At 39.0% G+C, this 19,133-nt stretch overlaps 1 protein-coding gene across 1 annotated transcript; it reads left to right on the top strand.

Moving 5' to 3' along the window:
* The first annotated feature begins 1,220 nt into the window (after positions 1–1,220).
* On the top strand, positions 1,221–4,126 carry LOC136232047 (small ribosomal subunit protein uS4y-like). The gene is made up of 3 exons (XM_066021089.1): positions 1,221–1,378; positions 2,261–2,642; positions 3,727–4,126. Exons 1-3 carry the CDS (start codon positions 1,351–1,353, stop codon positions 3,905–3,907), a joined length of 591 nt encoding a protein of 196 aa, XP_065877161.1. The 5' UTR covers positions 1,221–1,350; the 3' UTR covers positions 3,908–4,126.
* The last annotated feature ends 15,007 nt before the right edge of the window (positions 4,127–19,133 follow it).

Here is a 19,133-nt window from a genome sequence, read left to right as displayed (position 1 = left end):
AAAATAAAAGAGTCTTGTTGTATACTCTCTCGTAACGAAGATCGGAGTCGTGAACAGTAAAAGCAAATTCTTAGCATCACCTTGCATCAACAGGAAGTCCCGCACCTGAAAGTCGAATCCCTAAAGGCTGATCCCGCGCTTGGATACTTAATTTTGACTACGTTATTCAAAGCATCTCTCAAGAAAAATGGTTTCATCTTAGTCAACTGAGTGAATGCGGAATAATTGAACTGATTGATTCCCTGCTTCTTTTTCTGTTTCAGAAGTTCATATTGCTTATAATCTCTTCTTTGTTAGCGACATATTTATTCACTTAATTGATAGCTCTAGCAAGTTAATATCCATTATTGATATTCTGCTACTCTTTTCCATCTTCTTTGCTTTGCTTGTTTTTCTGCTTTAATCAATCAAAATGGGAATGTTTCCCATTTTCTCACTCAGAAATTTGCTGGTTCTGTCTATGGCTATCAATGTCGGATTCGTTTTGAGATTTTCACCATTACAGCAGGAGTAAGGAAGAGTGAGATGCGTGAGAAAGAATACAGATGGAGCGATTGAAGAAGGGTTACAATTTTAAAAGGATAATAAATTATAAAATATAAAATAAATAAAATGTCAAAATTACCCTTCATATTTTTTGACTTTGACTGCCACCTCATCTTTTTTAACACCGTTAGTGTATTTGGATCCTGTTTGCTAACGGAATTAACCTCAAGGTACCAATTTGCAAACTTTTAAATCACATAGTCTACGTTTGAAAATAACCCAAACCACAAGGTTTATTTTTGTACTTTTCCCAATATTTAACTTAACATTTTAAGTTAAACATTATCAACTAATATTTTTATAATAATTATATTACTCAATATTTTCGGCATTTATAATATTCAACACTTATTTTTTCAGTACTTAATTTCCAGTTTTATCAAACAGTACCTAAACTTAAAACTAATAAATATTTAATTTATTAATTTTAAGTGCTGAAAGTCGTATCAAATAGAATTTTTTTTTTTTTTTTTTGAAACATATCAAATACAACCTTAGTTAAATGTAATTAATTAATTAATTATTTATTACGTAATTTCCCCTATATAGAATAAGCCACTGTCTAAGGCCTAAAGCCCAAACTACATACAGAAATTAGGGAGATGATTATCTGGGCAGCCCACTTGAATCTAAAACGAAGTGAACTTGTTTGTTTGGAAACAAGTAGATCAAAAACCAGGATGGGATTAGGGTTTTAGGGTTACATTCCTTTAAATAGTTCATAACCTAATATTTTCTAGATTTCAAGATTCTGTGCAAGAGACGGCCTCGGTAGACCAGAGACGGCCTCGGTAGACCAGAGACATGGTGCACGTTTCCTTCTATCGCAACTGTAATGCGTTTGTTCTCTTCACCTTTCCCTTCGTTTCTATAGTTGCACATCGTTTAAACTATGTTTTTCATGTGTGTATGCGTTGTATCAAATTTCACGACGGCTCCTGCTTTGTGAATGAAGGGCTTACCCAAATAATCTTTTATCTCGATCTGCTTTCTGTCAAGCTGTGCTTTTGTAATGTTTGATCCTAATATGCAGGTTAAAATAAAATTTATTTTAGTATATTTTTGTATTTTGTGGCTGAGAAAATGGAGTATGAATTGCAAATTGGTGTATCGCTTAAGTGGATCATCGTTGTATTGGTTTTAATTGAGTGAAGAATCATACATAAGTAATCGATATACTTTGAAAATCGTGTATGTCAATCCATTCGATGACAATTTTGTCCGATCCACAAGCTATAAGGTGTAGATTAACGTTACCTATTTTTCTACTATTTGTTTGTTTCATGAAAATTTTAATTTATTTCTAATATTAACTGCAAAAATGTCTGTCCTTTTATTTTGATTCAGGATAGGGTCATAATTTTCTTGTTACTTGTTAGGCATTTTAAGTGAAGGGGTTGACCTGGTGCTTTATTGTAAATGGTAGCAGCTTCTGTTGCCTGTAATTGAAAAGTGAACCATGTGTTGAATCTGTATATATTTGGGTTTATGAGCTGTTGTTCGTATGTGTTGTTGTGTAGTATATATTGAAAGTGGACTTAACAATTAAGAAGGATAATTAGTCATTTAAGAGTTCATTTCAACTTAAGAAAGCTCTTCAATACTAGTCCTTACATGCTGGTGCCAAGCGCGCACCTAATATATATGTTATAATTGTTAATTGTTAATCGATTCTATGATTTATTCTTAATTGGGCTACATTATGTGAACATAGATGGGAAGACATTCAAGAAGCCTCGTCGTCCCTATGAGAAGGAGCGTTTAGATGCAGAATTGAAGTTGGTGGGAGAATATGGTCTTCGCTGCAAGAGGGAGTTGTGGAGGGTCCAGTATGCATTGAGTCGCATCCGTAATGCAGCTAGAATGCTTTTGACTCTAGATGAGAAGAATCCGCGCCGGATCTTTGAGGGTGAGGCCCTTCTCCGCAGGATGAACCGTTATGGTCTGTTGGATGAGAGTCAGAACAAGCTTGATTACGTGCTGGCTTTGACAGTGGAGAACTTCTTGGAGCGTCGCCTACAGACATTAGTTTTCAAGTCTGGTATGGCAAAGTCCATCCACCATGCTCGAGTGCTCATCAGGCAGAAGCATATCAGGTAAATGTTTTTATGCTGTTTTAGTTAACTGCTGATATTAGTTTGCACCTTTGGTTTTCCTCCTAGCACATTATTATGTTCAATTAGTTTGGCAATTTATGTTAGCTCAACTACTGATATGAGTAATTTAATTTTACTTTACAAGTACACACTTGTGAAATATAAATTACTACTATTTTTCTGACATTTGCAATTACCAGTTAAGGTATGAAAATGTTTATGACAAAAGAAATATTTTTGGTTGTCACTTAAAATCATACTGCAAACAAGTGTTGACTCAGTATTGGGCATTTGGATTAGATTTCTGATGTTGATTCGATCAAGGGGTTCGAAGCTGTGTTCTAGGGTGAAAAATTCCTTGTTTTAATGACTTGGGTAGAAATGTTTTATTTCTGCATGTTATTTTAAGATGAAATGTTATGTGATGTTTATTACTTATAGTAAATTATTGTAATCAAATTTTTTAGGGAAATGCAAGTTTGTGGAATTTCATTAAGTTGTTTATCTGTTGTTCAATACTTTTTTATCAAGGTTTTCTCAAATAAAATCTTGTGATTTCTGTTATCCTTGTGGTGCTTATTTAATTTTTAGGTATGTTGACTAATTATATCCCCTTAACTAGTCAGTGAGTTGCTTAAATTAGTATGAAATGCAATCTATCTCTTTATCTAGGCCATTTGGGAGGATACATTTGTTCATCAGGCAATTCGACTACTTGTATTATGTGGAGAATCTTTTTTGATACCATGTTTCCAGTAATTTTTCAGTTTTTGAATGAATGGAAGTGTAGCTTCACTTTCACTTGTCAGGACATTGGCTTGTATCATATTCCTAAAACAATGTTCAGAATGTCTGTGTTTATTATATAGTGGTACATGTTCCCATTAACAACTTTTAGTTGTCAGTGGATGCTACATTTCGATTGTATCTAGATGAATTTCTTATACAGGTAGCTTGTTTCTTTTCTTCAATGCAATCAGTTAAAAACTTAAAAGTTATGGAAATATGTGGGCTGCTTTGTTCGTATTACATATTACTGAATGGCCATATTCATAACGGTATAAACATAATTTGTGGTTGGCAGGGTTGGAAGGCAAGTGGTAAACATCCCATCTTTCATGGTGAGGGTGGACTCCCAAAAACACATTGACTTCTCGTTGACAAGTCCATTCGGTGGTGGACGACCTGGAAGAGTGAAGAGAAGGAACCAGAAGGCTGCCAGCAAGAAGGCTTCTGGAGATGGTGATGAAGAGGATGAGGAGTGAGCCATGGCATAGGATATATCTGAAAGCTGAAAAGCTACTTTGGATCAGTGGTACTACTTAGGTATAATTTCTTAGAAAAAACTATCGGATTGATATGTTCAATTTTGTACTCGTTTAATTGGATTTTTGTTTGGGGTTTAAGTTGTGCGTATGGAATGACGTTTCATGAGGATTTGTTTTTTGCTTAGAATGGAATGCTACTGCCTGGTGGTTTTGTTACATGTTATGTTTCTCTTTGAGCTTATATTATATGTTCGTCTCTAATTTCATCTCAATTCTCAACCGAAATAAAATAATTTTTTTTTAATCTTCCAGATAAGTAAAATACAGTAGGTGTCATGTAGGCTCTATTAATATCTTGTCATCCTAATTCGATATAGTGAAATCATGATAATAGATAAGTTCAATTTTTGCACTATTGGATTTGTTATAGTTAAGGGTTTAATGTGTATAAAGACTAAAGGTGAGATGGTTTGCTTAAAATCCTTAAAAGGGTTTAATTATGGTCTTAACATTCATCTTCAATCACTGAAGAGATTGAAATAAAAGATAGAAAGAGAGGATGGATTGAAAGGATGAAGGTGGACTTGTGAAAATGGTGGTATGGGTATTTTTTAGAGGTTTGGGATTAGTTGGAGGACATTTGGAATCTCTACATCTGCCGAGATTCCGAATTGAAAAGGGACTATGGCCCATGCATGGCAGGGCCATAGTCAATAAAGATTCTGCTTGGATGGTTTGGATAGATTTTCACATAATCTCTCAAGTCAATGTTTCAAAAACCGCTCAGTAAGATAATGTTTACATTTTTTTCCCTTACAGATTTAACCTACTAAAAGAGGGATAAACAACAGGATTAGTTTTAAGAATAAAAAGGTACAAATGACACATTGATTCACATGATCTCTTAGGAATATATAGAATTTCTCTATATGGAGTAACTAGAACAGTTCTTGAGATTTAGAGTGTCACATATAAAACTTAAAAAGGTGTTCAACTAATAAATGAAGCTAATTATCTTTTATTTTGTTATATATTTATAGATATAATAGCTAAATAGATAACTAGGCTTATTTTGTCAAAAACAAAGTAAACATAGAAGACACCAACAAAATAAGCATTACTTTTACTTTTTGTGTTTTCATCATTGGATGAGAATAGAAGATACCACAAATTAAACTAAACGATACAAATGAATATATTTATAAGCTCCCATACCATGCGTTTAGGGTTTGATGTGTCTACCTTAACTTGGGGTTGAAGGTTTCTATCTTGCTACGATTTCTACGCAAACACATTCTATATTTTGAGTCTCTACCCTTTTGCTCGTGTACGGTGGCTAGAAGAAGTGGTGGAGGGTGGATTATGGAAGCACTGGCCCAGAATTGTCTCAACCTATCAACTCGATAATCATTTCGGATCGGGGGGGGGGGGGGGGGGGGGGTTGCATAGGCATATGAACTATGATGGAGCTGTGTGGGACGGTTTGTCTCAGATAAACCAATCAATTCTGAAGAGATGAAGGTTACCCTATCAAAGCTATGGAAGTTGTCAGGAGGAATGTCTATCGTGGACCTAGAGGGGAATCAATACTTATTGCAGTTCAATCACATTTTTGATGTTAATGCAGCTCTGAATGGAGGCCCTTGGTCCTTTGACAACAAGTTACTTGTGCTTAAACGAGTATCGAGGCAAGAGGATTTCTATATAGTGCAACTGAATGAAGTAGCCTTCTGGGTATAGTTACATGATCTTTCAGTGGGATTCCGCTCGGAGAAAATAGTAGTGGCATGTGGACGTACGTGGGAGATGTTCTGCAAACTGACTCACGAGTTCCTATACAAATGGATGTAAGGCAGCCATTGAAACATCGAATGAAATTAGGGACAACAAAGAAGGAACAGGGCACAGACACGTTATGTCGGCAAGCTCATGAGCGAGTTGAGGAGATAGTGCGAACTGAGGAGGAAGTATATGTAATAGCAGATTCGAAACGGAAAATAAGTGAAGGAGCTACCGAGCTGGGTTCATTTATGGAAGGTGTGGTAAATGAAATAGAGATACCAGCGGAATCCGCGGAGCAGACTTGCCTAAGTTGGAACTACTGAGGTGTGGGCAACCTCAAGACAGTTCGGGAGCTCAAAGAGCTCATTCAGACCCAAAAGCCTGTCAATGTTTTCTTGATGGAAACGATGGTGGGTAATAGTGCTATTTTGAATTTGAAGGAAGTTCCTATTTTTGACAGGTGCTTTGTTGTGGATAATGTACGGGGAGGTGGCAGTGTTGCCATGTTATGGAAGCTGGAGGTCATCATTTGTTTATTGAAATATGACAACAACTTTATTGATGTAAAAATACAAACACGGCAAGCAGAGGATTGGCGGCTCACCGAATTTTATGGTTTTTCGAAACGGGGTAGGCATGCATTATCATGGCGATGTCCGAAAGACTTGTATAGAATCTCTAACCTGCCATGGTTAGTGGTTGGAGACTTTAATGACATGTTATTTTTGTTTGAAAAACAAGGAGGAAGAGGACACCTAGATCCGTTATTGGCAGGTTTTGATGAGATTTTGGATTTCTGCGAACTCTTTGAAGTTCATAAGAGCGGGTATCAATTTACAGGGATCATGAATCGACAGGGGCAGATGGTCATTGAGGAAAAACTGGGCTGAGGGGTGGCTAATCAGTCATGGCATGGCCTATTTCCAACGGCTACTATTCACAATATCGTTACACACAATCTTATCATTCGGCACTAATTCTGAACACGAGCGCTCTGCCTCGTACTTCATCACATCAATTCTGTTACGAGAATGTGTGGGGCCTTAAGGAGGGATGCAGTCAGGCGATTGCAGATGATTAAGGCGGGAGCCGTAATCTACGATTTAAAGACCGGTTGACGAGTTGTCGAGGGCAGGTATGGGAATGAGGGATGGATTTCTAGCTTTGATTTCGGGGCCAGTCAAAGGGATTGCATGGTCCTCTGGAGGCTCTGCGAGGAATGTCGGATGTGGAAGAAATAACACGGGTGACTGCAGATTTGAATAAGGTGCGACTGGAGCAATAACTCTATTAGAAGCAGCGATCGAAGATCTAATGGCTGCGAGCAGGGGACATGAATTCCTATTTTTTTCATTCTTCAGTCATATCTAGATGGAGAAAGAATGATTTTGGGGGTTTAGTAAGTGAAGCCGGGGTTCACTGTACATGGACTACGGGACTGGCAGTGGTTATATAGAACCATTTCCAAGCATTGTTCCTATCACATGGATGTGAGGGTGTTTGCACATAATTTAATTTTTGGCTTTAATTATTTTTAATATATTAATTGGCCTAACTTACATCTAAATAGATTTTCCAATAGTGGATACTGGGGGGAAAACTATTTTCTAGGGTGAATCTCAAGAGGAACTTAAGGTAAATCAAAGGGACATCAGAAGGTCAGATAATATTTTAACGTGTATTTTTGATCCAATTAGAATGTAGGAAAGTTAGAAAGCGGCATAATCAATTTCATCGTGGAAGTCAAAGTGGAGCTGTTAATCAATGTGGTGGAGAACGTGGATTAGTGGAAAGAAGCAGGAAGTTACCTCTAACGTTTATAAAAAGAAGAAATTACGATGACAACAGCCCAATCAACGAACTCAACAACTCAACAAACCCAAGCAAAAACTCTAGCAAATTATCCTTAGACTTCAGCATCTTTAGATTTCTCAGTTGTTCCCTTAGTTTCAATTTTCAGATCTAAAGTTCATTCATTTCCCAGTACATTTTATTTTTATTTGTTGTTCAATCGTTTCTGTAAGGTCGGTATCGTTTTGATAATCGAATCTTTAGGAATTTTACAGTCTCTTTTATTCCATACAATCGTTTTGATAATTAGAAGTTAGAAAGCGCACTCAATTTCATTCCATAGTTCGAGAATACTATAATTCTCTGGCACGCCCGCAATTCCCACGAAAGAGCCAAACAAAAATTGGCACGCTCGGTGGGACACAATCACAATGCCGCCGAAGAAAAGCGATAAGAGCAACAAAGATCCTGTAGTTGCAAGTTCTGAAGAAGAGGAGGTCATGGCAACAGGCAATGTTCCACAGATGGTGGAGCGAATTGAAGGGGAAAAGGTTGCTAGCCCCAGAGGAGAATCATGGATCTCTACAGAGATCCAAAATTCACCATTCTTGGAGAGGCGTTTCAGTTCCATCGAGAAGAATATGGAAGCTCTGCGGAGTGACATAGATTTGAAGATGGATAAAATACTCCAGAAGCTGTCAGAACCAGGGGTAATCAAGAATGGAGAAAACTATGTTCCTCAAGGTTCCCCAGATTCCAATGGGGGACGTAGGGTGTCCGGCGCTGAGAAGTATCAAATCCCACATTTGAGGGACGAAGTTGTCTTACAGAAGGTCGCTAGTTCAGCAGGCCAGGAAAATACTGGTAAGTCACCCGTCTCTCAATATTTTGGAAATACTAATCCTACCTCCCATATAGCTTCGTATCATGAGGAGGCAAGAGGCCACCATATCACTGGGGACATGGGGGGAAACTATAGAGGCAATGGAAGGAACACTGGATTTCTTCATATGCCTTACGGTCACCATCAGAATGGCATGCCTCAATAAGTTCCAACATTCAATATGGAGGCTGTGAGAGAAGTTGTTCAAGAGCTGTATGGGCATGGCCTTCGTCAAGTTGGCCACCCTGAGTTCCACAAGCCTTACCCTCATGCGATTGACATGGAGAATCCTTACCCAAGGGGATACAGAGTACCTGACTTTTCCCTATTCTCTGGGGAAGATGGTTTGTCAACTTTGGAGCACGTAGCAAGGTTCACGATCCAGTGTGGAGAACTTTCCAACTACCCTAACTTCAACCATCTCAAGTTGAGGCTCTTCCCAAATTCTCTGACGGGACCAGCCTTCACTTGGTATGTTACTCTCCCTAGGGACTCCATCCATGGTTGGCAAGATATGGAGAGGCAATTTTACACTCAATTCTTCCGAGCAGAGCCAGAAGTTATGTGTTGTAGAACTTTCTAGGCTTACTCAGAAGGGAGATGAAAGAGCAGACCAGTTCATTTCTCGTTTCAAAAAGATGAGGAACAGATGCAATGTGTATCTCCCAGAGGTGGAGTACGTGAAGATGGCCCAAAGGGGACTTGACATCGAGCTGAGGAAGAAGTTCCAAGGAATGGAGTTCAGAGAGTTTTATGAGTTAGTTGCCAAGGTGACAGAGTACGAAGATCTGTTGAGGGAAGAGAGTCACAGAAAGAAGAGTGCCATGGGAACTTATTGTCAAGAAATATACCACGAGGTTGCAGTGGCAGATCTTAAAAGTATAGGGACTCACGTTTGCCCCTTACTCCAGTCCACCGGAGGACATGATGCAGCAAAGAAATCTTTCAATGATAAACCTCCGCAATTTAGCTTTGATGTGTCCAACAGTGATGCTCTCTTTGACTTTCTCTTAAAGGAGAAGTTTATTACTTTGACTGCAGGTCATAAATTTACAACAAAAGAGGAAACCAAAGGGAAGACATATTGCAAGTATCACGATTCCTGGAATCATGCAACCAACAATTATTGGGGCTTCAAGAATGCAGTTCAGGAAAGGATCAACAAGGGAATTCTTAAGTTCCCAGAGAAGAAAGAAGCAATGTTGGTTGATGAAGATCCTTTTCCACCGGTGGTGACTATGAACATGGTGGCAGTGGATATGCATGATGTCCTCAATAGGAAGAAGGGAGACCTTCGTTTGAAACTTAGAGAGTCTAAGAAGGCAGAAGTTACCATACTTGGATCCCTAAGGGGTATCTTAGAGGTCCCGATGAAGTTCAGGCTAACATCAAGGAGCAAGGGGGCAGAAGTCAAAAATTCGAGTAGAAGTGAAGAGCATCGGAGGGAATCATTATGAAAGAAGAGTTCAGACTGTGAGGAATAAAAAACCTCTAAGAAGTAAATTTCACTGAGAGAAGTATTCCCCAACTGCCAATCAGAGGAGACCTCGTTTTGTGGTGCCTCAAGCAGAAACTTCTAGTAAGTGGCGCGTGGTACGCCATAAAAAGTTCCCCCAACCTCTTACTAGAACACAGAAGAGAAGGATGCAGCGTAAGAGAGCAGTTGCTGAAAGACATCATGATGAGAAAGATGAAGTAGGGGAATCGGTGGAAAAAGAAGAAGTGAAAGCTGGTGAGCCAGAGCCAATAGTTTCAGAGGAGGAGCTAGAGGAAATCATTCAAAATGTGTGAATAGGTGACATGGTGATACCTATCAGGTTTGCAACAGCATCAATGACATTGCCAGCTGATTTCCTAGGAAATTCAAGGGATCATCATGCTGAAGAGGAGAATAGTTCACATGTTCCTGAGAAGAGAGATTCATTCACCAGTGGGGTCACAATTCAATCGAGTGGCCCAAGAGAACCAAAAAGAGTGGTTTTTGAGAAACCTGCAGATAGCATGACCAAACATATCAGGCCTCTTTACATCAAGGCACATCTAAATGGCAAGCCAGTATCAAAGGTGCTGATCGATAATGGCTCTGCAGTGAATATCATGCCATTTAGGATGATGAAGACCTTGGGGAAGTCAATAGAAGATCTAATTGCCACAGAGGTTATGGTGTCAGCTTTCACAGGGGAAACCACCAAATCCTTAGGAGTTCTGCCAGTAGATATTACTGTGGGAAGCAACACATCTATTGCAGCATTCTTCGTTGTTGATTCAACAGCAAGCTATCGAATCTTGCTAGGGAGAGACTGGATTCATGCCAATTGGTGTGTGCCGTCCTCACTCCATCAATTCTTGCTTTTTTGGAAAGGAAATGAAGTAGAAGTTGTCTGGGCAGATGAGAAACCATTTACAACTCAAGCTGATTCCGTGGAGGCAAGGTATTATGATGGAGCTGTGGGTCCAATAGAGTTCAGAGGTGAAAGCAAGAGAGGAGGACCCAAAAGTATCACCTGGAAGAAGCAATGTCAGAACAAAGGGAAAGTTATCTTCCAACCATCAGCCATCGTTCCATCCAAATCTTGGGGAGCGTTGGGAGAACCGATCATCGAAGAAATCGATGATTAGTAAGCATAATGAGAAAGAAATGGCAGTAGCTGCCGCTGCCATAGAAAAAGCCCAAGTGCACCATGTTTTGGAGGAATTGCAGAAGGAAGAAGGTCTGGAGGCTCTGGGTGCTGAAGTAATCTATGAAGAAGAGCCTCTGAAAGAAGAAAGTGAAAACGTCATCCAGATAGATGAATTGAAACCAGCTTCTTCACCACTAGAGGATGAAAGATTATTAGCCAGAGATCCATTGGAGGAAGTGAACTTGGGAACTTCTGAGAACCCAAGATGTACATACATCAGTGGTCTTTTGGATCCACACATCAAAGAGAGACTCATTGCATTGTTGTAGGTGTACAAGGATTGCTTTGCATGGGAGTATCATGAGATGCCTGGACTTAGTAGAAAGTTGGTGGAGCATGGTCTGCCAATGAAGCTAGAATTCAAACCTTATAAACAACCTCCCAGAAGAATGTCCAAAGAGGTAGAATTGAAGGTGAAGGAAGAAATTGAAAAGTTGCTGAAAGCTGGATTAATAAGACCTATCAGGTATGCTCAATGGTTATCTAATGTTGTACCGGTGGTAAAGAAGAATGGAAAGCTACGAGTTTGTGTGGACTTCAGAGACCTTAATACAACTCCTCCGAAGGATGTGTATGTGATGCTCATGGCAGACATGTTGGTGGATGCAGTAGCTAACAATGAGCTTTTATCTTTTTTAGATCGTGTGGCAGGATACAATCAAATTACCATTGCTGAAGAAGATACTTCAAAGACTGCCTTTTGATGTCCAAGTGCTATTGGGACATTTGAGTGGCTAGTCATGCCTTTTGGCTTGAAGAATGCAGGTGCTACCTATCAAAGAGCCATGAATGCCATTTTCCATGATATGATTGAAAAAAAATCTTGAGGTTTACATTGATGACATCGTCATAAAGTCCAAAAAAGAAATGGAGCACATAGATCACTTGAGATGTGGTTTTCAAAGGATGAGGGAGCATCAACTAAAACTCAATCCCCTCAAGTGTGTTTTTGGGGTGAAAGCTGGAAACTTCCTTGGGCTCCTGGTGCACCACAGAGGCGTGGAGATAGATCAGAACAAGCCAAGGCGATCATGGAGTCCAAATCCCCTCAAACAAAAAAGGAGCTTCAGCGGTTTTTGGGGCAAGTGAATTATCTCAGGAGGTTCATCTCCAACTTGGCTGGAAAATCTAAGACATTTTCTGATTTGCTGCGGTTAAAGAAGGAAGATGAATTCAAATGGGAGGAACACCATCAGCAAGCCTTCCAGAGTATCAAAGGTATCTATGCAAACCTCCTGTACTTATGCCGCCAAGGCCAGGTACCTTTGAAACTTTATCTATCTGCCGCTCATGATTCCATTGGATGCTTGTTAGCACAAAACAATTCCAAAGGATATGAGCAGGCAATATATTATCTGAGTAGATTCTTGAATGCAACTGAGGTAAAATATTCACCAATTGAGAAACTCTGTCTTACATTGTATTTTGCTTGTACCAAACTGCGGCATTATATGATTGGGGCAAGGGTGTTGGTGGTGTCTCAGACTGACTTGATTAAGTACATGTTGAATAAGCCGCTCATAACTGGAAGGATTGGAAAGTGGTCGTTGGCTTTGGCAGAGTTTACTCTGGTGTACTATCCTCAAAAATCAGTGAAGGGGCAAGCACTTGCAGATTTCCTTACAGATCACCCTTGTCTTGATGTGAATGATGAAATAGACCAAGATCTACCAATCTTCAGTGTTGAAAAATCACGCTGGATTTTGAAATTTGATGGATCTAGCACCGAGACATCTACATGAGCAGGAGTAGTCATTATATCCCCTATGGGAACCAAAACAACAATGTCTTTCAACATGGATTTCAAATGTATGAACAATCAGGCTGAATATGAAGTTGCGGTCATTGGCCTGGAGATCTTGAGGGAGTTAGGAGCAGATGATGTCTTGAAACAAGGGGATTCCCAACTCGTGCTGCGACAACTATCAGGAGAATACAAATGCAATAGTCTCAGCTTGGCTCCATATTATACAGCCGCTGTTCAACTACTGCAGGAATTCAATGACTTCTCCTTTCTTCATGTTCCAACGGAGATGAACTAGGAGGCTAATGAGCTAGCTCAAATAGCCTCTGGTTTGAAAATGTCAGAAGAACTCACCCATAAGTTGATAATGATCAAGAAGCTCAGACATCCTTCCATCATGGAGAGGGGAATTCAAGTGGAGACATTCAATACAAATGTCAATCTAGCTAGTGACTGGAGGAGTCCCATCAAGGAGTATTTGTCGAACCCAGGAAGACGAGTACCTTATTCCCTCAAGATTAGAGCATTGAACTTCTTATTGATGGAAGGTGACTTGTACCGCAAAAATGTAGATGGACTTTTGCTGGAATGCTTAGGATTTCCAGAGAGCATGGAAGTTATGAAACAAGTCCACGAAGGAGTATGTGGAGCTCGTCAGGCAGGCATCAAGATGAAGTGGCTCATAATTGATTTGATAGGGAAAATTTATCCTGCATCATCAAAAGGGCACAACTTTATGATCGTGGCAACAGACTACTTCACAAAATGGGCGGAAGCCTTACCAATGAAGAAAGTGGACCAAAGAGATGTTGTGAAGTTCATCAAGGAGAACATCATTCACAGGTACGAGATCCCTCAGTTAATTACCACAGACCAAGGAACCATGTTCACCGGAGATGACATAAAGGACTTCATGGAAGATTATGGAATCAAGTTGTTGCACTCTACTCCTCATTATCCACAAGCTAATGGTCAAGATGAGGCCTCCAACAAAGTTCTCATCAACATCTTTGAAAAGATGATCGAAGATAACCCTAGGGAATGACACGTCTTACTTTCAGAAACTTTATGGGCATACAAAACATCCAAAAGGAGTGCCACAGGCAATAAAATAATAGCAGGCCTCAAGGCCGCAATTTATTCATCAAACAATGTCTATCAAGTCTATCTAACAAAGAGATCTCTCTGAGGAGAATTTACCTTTCCCTTGATGGAATCATGTTGATTTTCTCCATTGAATTGATTGATTCAGCCTCTACTCCTTGGCAACGGCAAACCCATCATGTTGATTTTCTCCATAGAATTGATTGATTCAGCCTCTACTCCTTGGCAACGGCAAACCCATCGTCATCATAGGGATTGGTAGTGCACTGATGTCTACAACAGCTTCATCGACAAGTTCTATTTATCCATTGAATTGATTGATTCAGCCTCTACTCTTTGGCACCGGCAAACCCGTCGTCAGAATAGGGATTGGTAGTGCACCAATGTCCACAACAGCAACCTCATTGACAACTTTGTTCATACTCCAATCCAACGTGCAAGTAGCCTGAATAATGGAATCTTCATCAACAATACTTGGTAGTGCAATCACAAGCAACTTGTTGGCACCATGATTAAAGGAAACCGATCAATGATTGATCCAGCCTCTAATCCTTCTCACCGGGAAACTTTTTGTCAGAATAGCTACTGGTTGTGCACTTATGTTCAGAGGCCTATACTTCTTGACACCGCAAAACCTTCGTCAGAACAGGGACTGGTTATGGACTTATGTTCAAGAGCTCTAATCCCACGTACAAGCAAGCCAAATGATGGAAACTTTATCAACAAGAGTTGGTGATGCACGTACAACTTGGTAGCACCGTGATTAAAGGAACCCGATCAATGATTGATCCGTCCTCTAATTTCGGATACTAGCAAGCTTTCCCGTCACAATAGGGACTGTACATGTAATAATATACACAGCAGCCCCAAGGACGACTTCATCAAAAACCAGCAGTATGCAATTGAGAGGGAACAACCTGCAATTTAAAAAAAAAACAACAATATTGTTGATGATTGAAATTTCAGCAGTCGGTATGGATGATTCTTCGAGACAAGCTTCTTGAACTGCTCAAGCCTTTTCTATCTCATCAAAGTGTAAGGCCTAAAATCCCTTGGCTCTTCCTTCATCAATTCTTCACAAACCTCAAAGCATCGAAATATTTCTCCTCCATCAGACTCCTTCTCTTCCTTACATTTATCCATTGCTGATTCTATTCTTTTCATCACATCATTCAATGAATCCTCTAATTCAGAACCCGTCAGTCCATGATAGCCTTCAGCACCAAAAGGATATTTCTAAAAAAGGAAAAACAAAAAAAAAACAATATCGCTCAAAAATCTTTCTGGCAGGTTCACAATCTCGGTTGTAGCTGAACATTTGAGGTTTTAAACAATGGCCATCATCCTCATTCGGCTCCAGTTTGATCAAACGGTTTCAGTTGCTTCTACAAGCTTCTGGGATCTGATCCTTACTTCCATGAGCATGTTTAAAGCTTCAGTATCAACAATAAGGCGACAATTGCAGGCTTAATTTGAAGACGGAAAGAAGAATACAGTAGCAGCAACAAGAGTGATGCAGGTGGATTTGAGAAGAGAGTTAACGATTTGGAGGATATGTGAAATACAAAACCCTGATGAACGATTGGGAAGAGTCACAAGAATCTGTAAAAAAAATATCATTATCAAAGGAATCTGATCCTTTTAGCGATCGAACAGGTGTATAGAAACAGAACTAGCCACTTCCATATCCTTCCGCACGGCGATGATGATATTGATGTTGATGTTCAGATGAAACACTTCAGTGGCATCAGTTCGGTGAATATTCTGATTGCTTCACCATTTATGGAGTTGTGGAATTTTCTTCAGTTGCAGGTGAGTTAATATGTAAGTATCCCAACCCTTTGTGCACCGTTTTCTTTCCTGCTGCAAAGAACTTCGATTTTTGTTTTTTTTTTTGTTTTTTTTTTGGTAAGAAAGGAAAGGAAAAAAAACAAAACCAACAAAAAACCTACACCGGGATCAGTCTAGGAAGGCTGACCCCAATCCTATCCTCTAGGAGAGAAGGCAAAAGAAAAGAAGGAGGAACAGAGAGGGTAGAAACACCTAACATTCTCCCATGCCCAGCAGCTGCTAAGCGATATATATATATATATATATATATATATATATATATATATATATATATATATATATATATATATAGAGTTTAAACAGTGGTTTGTTTTTGTTAGGATTTACTTTCCCGTTCTTTACTCCATTTAAACTTCTATTTAAGTACTATTATATTGTTATTAATTGCAGTATTCCAATTTCTTTCAATTTGTAGGTCTTATTCATAGTTTATTTAAATTGAATCACTTTTTCTTTTCGTTTTTATTATTATTTTACTATTTCCAATTCCAATTCCTATTGGTTTTATTTTATTAAAAAAAAAACTACTGAAATTTCAGTACTTAATTTCCGTTTTTTTTGGTTTGTTTGTTAAAACTAGGATTACCATTTGCATTTGTTTTATATGATAAGTAGTCTAACCTTTTAATTTCTTTTTAGTCTTCTTTGTTGGTTTAATTAAAAGGTGACTTCTATACTTACTTTGTTTTTTGACAAAGTAAGCTTTACTTTGTTTTTTCTATCATTGGATGAGATTATTTTATCAAAGTTCATCACCATCCAATGGTGGAAAAAACAAAGTAAGGCTTACTTTATAAAAAACAAAGTAACCATAGCCTAACCCTTATTAAAATTGTAATTGTTTAATTCTTTTAAATTTATTTTTATTTTGTGCATTTTAAATTTTGAATTTTCTGAAGTTTAAAAGATTTTTGCGGGATCCAAGCACAAATTTTTGTCTCTCAAATTCATGCTTGTGGGGGGCAATTGTTTGCACCATAATTTAATTTTTGGCTTTTAATTATTTTTAATATATTAATTGGCCCAACTTACATCTAAATAGATTTTCCAATAGTGGATACTGGGGGGAAAACTATTTTCTAGGGTGAATCTCAAGAGGAACTTAAGGTAAATCAAAGGGACATCAGAAGGTCAGATAATATTTTAACGTGTATTTTTGAGCCAATTAGAATGCAGGAAAGTTAGAAAGCGGCATAATCAATTTCATCGTGGAAGTCAAAGTGGAGCGGTTAATCAATGTGGTGGAGAACGTGGATTAGTGGAAAGAAGCAGGAAGTTACCTCCAACGTCTATAAAAGGAAGAAATTACGATGACAACAGCCCAATCAACGAACTCAACAACTCAACAAGCCCAAGCAAAAACTCTAGCAAATTATCCTTAGACTTCAGCATCTTTAGATTTCTTAGTTGTTCCCCTAGTTTCAATTTTCAGATCTAAAGTTCATTCCTTTCCCAGTACATTTTATTTTTATTTGTTGTTCAATCGTTTCTGTAAGGTCGGTATCGTTTTGATAATCGAATCTTTAGGAATTTTACGGTCTCTTTTATTCCATACAATCGTTTTGATAGTTAGAAGTTAGAAAGCGCACTCAATTTCATTCCATAGTTCGAGAATACTATAATTCTCTGGCACGCCCGCAATTCCCACGAAAGAGCCAAACAGAGGGTCTTAGGTTTCTCGATGTGTTACATGCTCGGATTTCAGCACGATAGAGTCATCAACTGGTCAGATCATACACAACTGAGGAGATTAAGGAAGCAATGTTCTCAATGCATCCAGGTAAGGCTTTAGTCCCAAATGGTCTAAACCCAGGATTTTTTTCAGCAACATTGGCAAATGACGTCTCGGCTTATTGTGTCTCGTACCTTAATTCAGGTCATATTCCTTCACTTTTGATTCGTACGAATTTAGTACTTATTCCAAAAAAAACACCACATATAGATGATCTTTGACCTATAGTGTTTTGCAATGTTATGATTAAAATGACGACTAAGGCTATAGCAAACCGATTGAAACGAGTGCTAGAGTCCATCATCGCTTCATCTCAAAGCGCTTTTATACCAAAACGCTTAATCAGGGATAACATTATGATCGCTCATGAGGTAGGCCATGCAATTCGGTTGGGTAAAGGGGGTCGTAAAGGATATGTTGCTTTGAAGGTGGATAGGTCAAAACCCTATGATAGAATATAATGGGACTTCTTGAGAGCTATTATGGTACGTATGGGTTTTTTTGGGATAGTTTATTGATTTAATAATGCATTGTGTCTCTTCAGGGGGACTCGCTATCTCCATATTTATTTATCCTTTGCAGAAAAGGTCTAACAACATTGCTACAGCAAGAGGAGGAGGCCGGGAAGATTCATGGGTGTCAGATTAGTAGGGGGCTCCTACTGTGTCACACCTACTATTTGCTGACGCTAGCCACTTCTTCTTCCGAGCCTCAATGAAGGAATGTGAGGCAGTTAAAGGAGATATTTCAAAAGTATGAGTGTGCCTCAAGTTAGAAAATAAATTTCACTAAATCAAAAAACTCTTTCAGCTCCAAGGTTCCCCCTAGAGAGAATGACAACACTCATGATTATATGAGGGCACAACAACTTGATCACTAGGACACCTATTTGGGACTTCCGTCAGTTGTTGGTCGTAACAAAACGGAAACACTCTGGTGCATTTTGGATCATTTGTAGCAGAAGGTACGAGGATGGCAAGGGAGACATATTTCACAAGGGGGCAAGGAGGTTCTGATCAATGCTGTGGCTCAGTCGTTACCATCATATATTATGCAGAATTTTCTACTTCCTAAATATATTTGCACCAAGCTCGGAACTATCTTAAATTCTTTCTGATGGGGGCGGGGAATTAAGTGGAAGGCGTGGAAGTCCCTCTGCCTGCACCAGGAATGGGGTGGTAGGAACTTTCACCAATTTCACGAGTTCAATATCGTGTTTCTAGGAAAATAGGCATGGAAGCTTTTAATTAACTCGCACTATCTGATACCTCGGATGTTTAAAGCAAGATGGATTTCAGAGGGAGGCATTGGGATTTAACTTGACCGTGGTGTGGTATAATATTTTTCAGGCGCAGAAGATCATTAAGCTGGAGGTGGGCATGCATATTGGTAATGGGAAGAGAACCCGAGTGTGGATTGATAAATGGCTTAATTTGGGTAGTGGTACACTGATGGAACCGCATGAGCCGAGTAGGAGAGACTGGACAATAGACAGATTCATCCGAGACAGACAATGGAATACCGGGAGGCTTGATGTTTTCTTTTCATTTGAGGATCGACAACTCATTTTGCAAGTCCCGATTTCCTCTCGTGGAAGTGATGATCAATTATGTTGGCAGAGGTAGAAGAAATGAATTTATAGTGTTAAAACAGCT

The sequence above is a fragment of the Euphorbia lathyris genome, chromosome 1 (genome assembly GCF_963576675.1).
Source record: "Euphorbia lathyris chromosome 1, ddEupLath1.1, whole genome shotgun sequence".
NCBI lineage: Eukaryota > Viridiplantae > Streptophyta > Magnoliopsida > Malpighiales > Euphorbiaceae > Euphorbia > Euphorbia lathyris.
The sequence above is the reverse complement of the archived record's forward strand: the minus strand, read 5'-3'. Positions and strand labels throughout refer to the sequence as shown.

What these genes read in the sequence shown, in the direction of transcription:
- LOC136232047 (XM_066021089.1), top strand. Translation starts at nt 1,351, where the DNA reads ATGGTGCACGTTTCCTTCTATCGCAACT. An exon ending in CGTTTCCTTCTATCGCAACT is followed by an intron (nt 1,379 to 2,260) that starts GTAATGCGTTTG and finishes ATGTGAACATAG; the next exon opens with ATGGGAAGACATTCAAGAAG. An exon ending in ATCAGGCAGAAGCATATCAG is followed by an intron (nt 2,643 to 3,726) that starts GTAAATGTTTTT and finishes TGTGGTTGGCAG; the next exon opens with GGTTGGAAGGCAAGTGGTAA.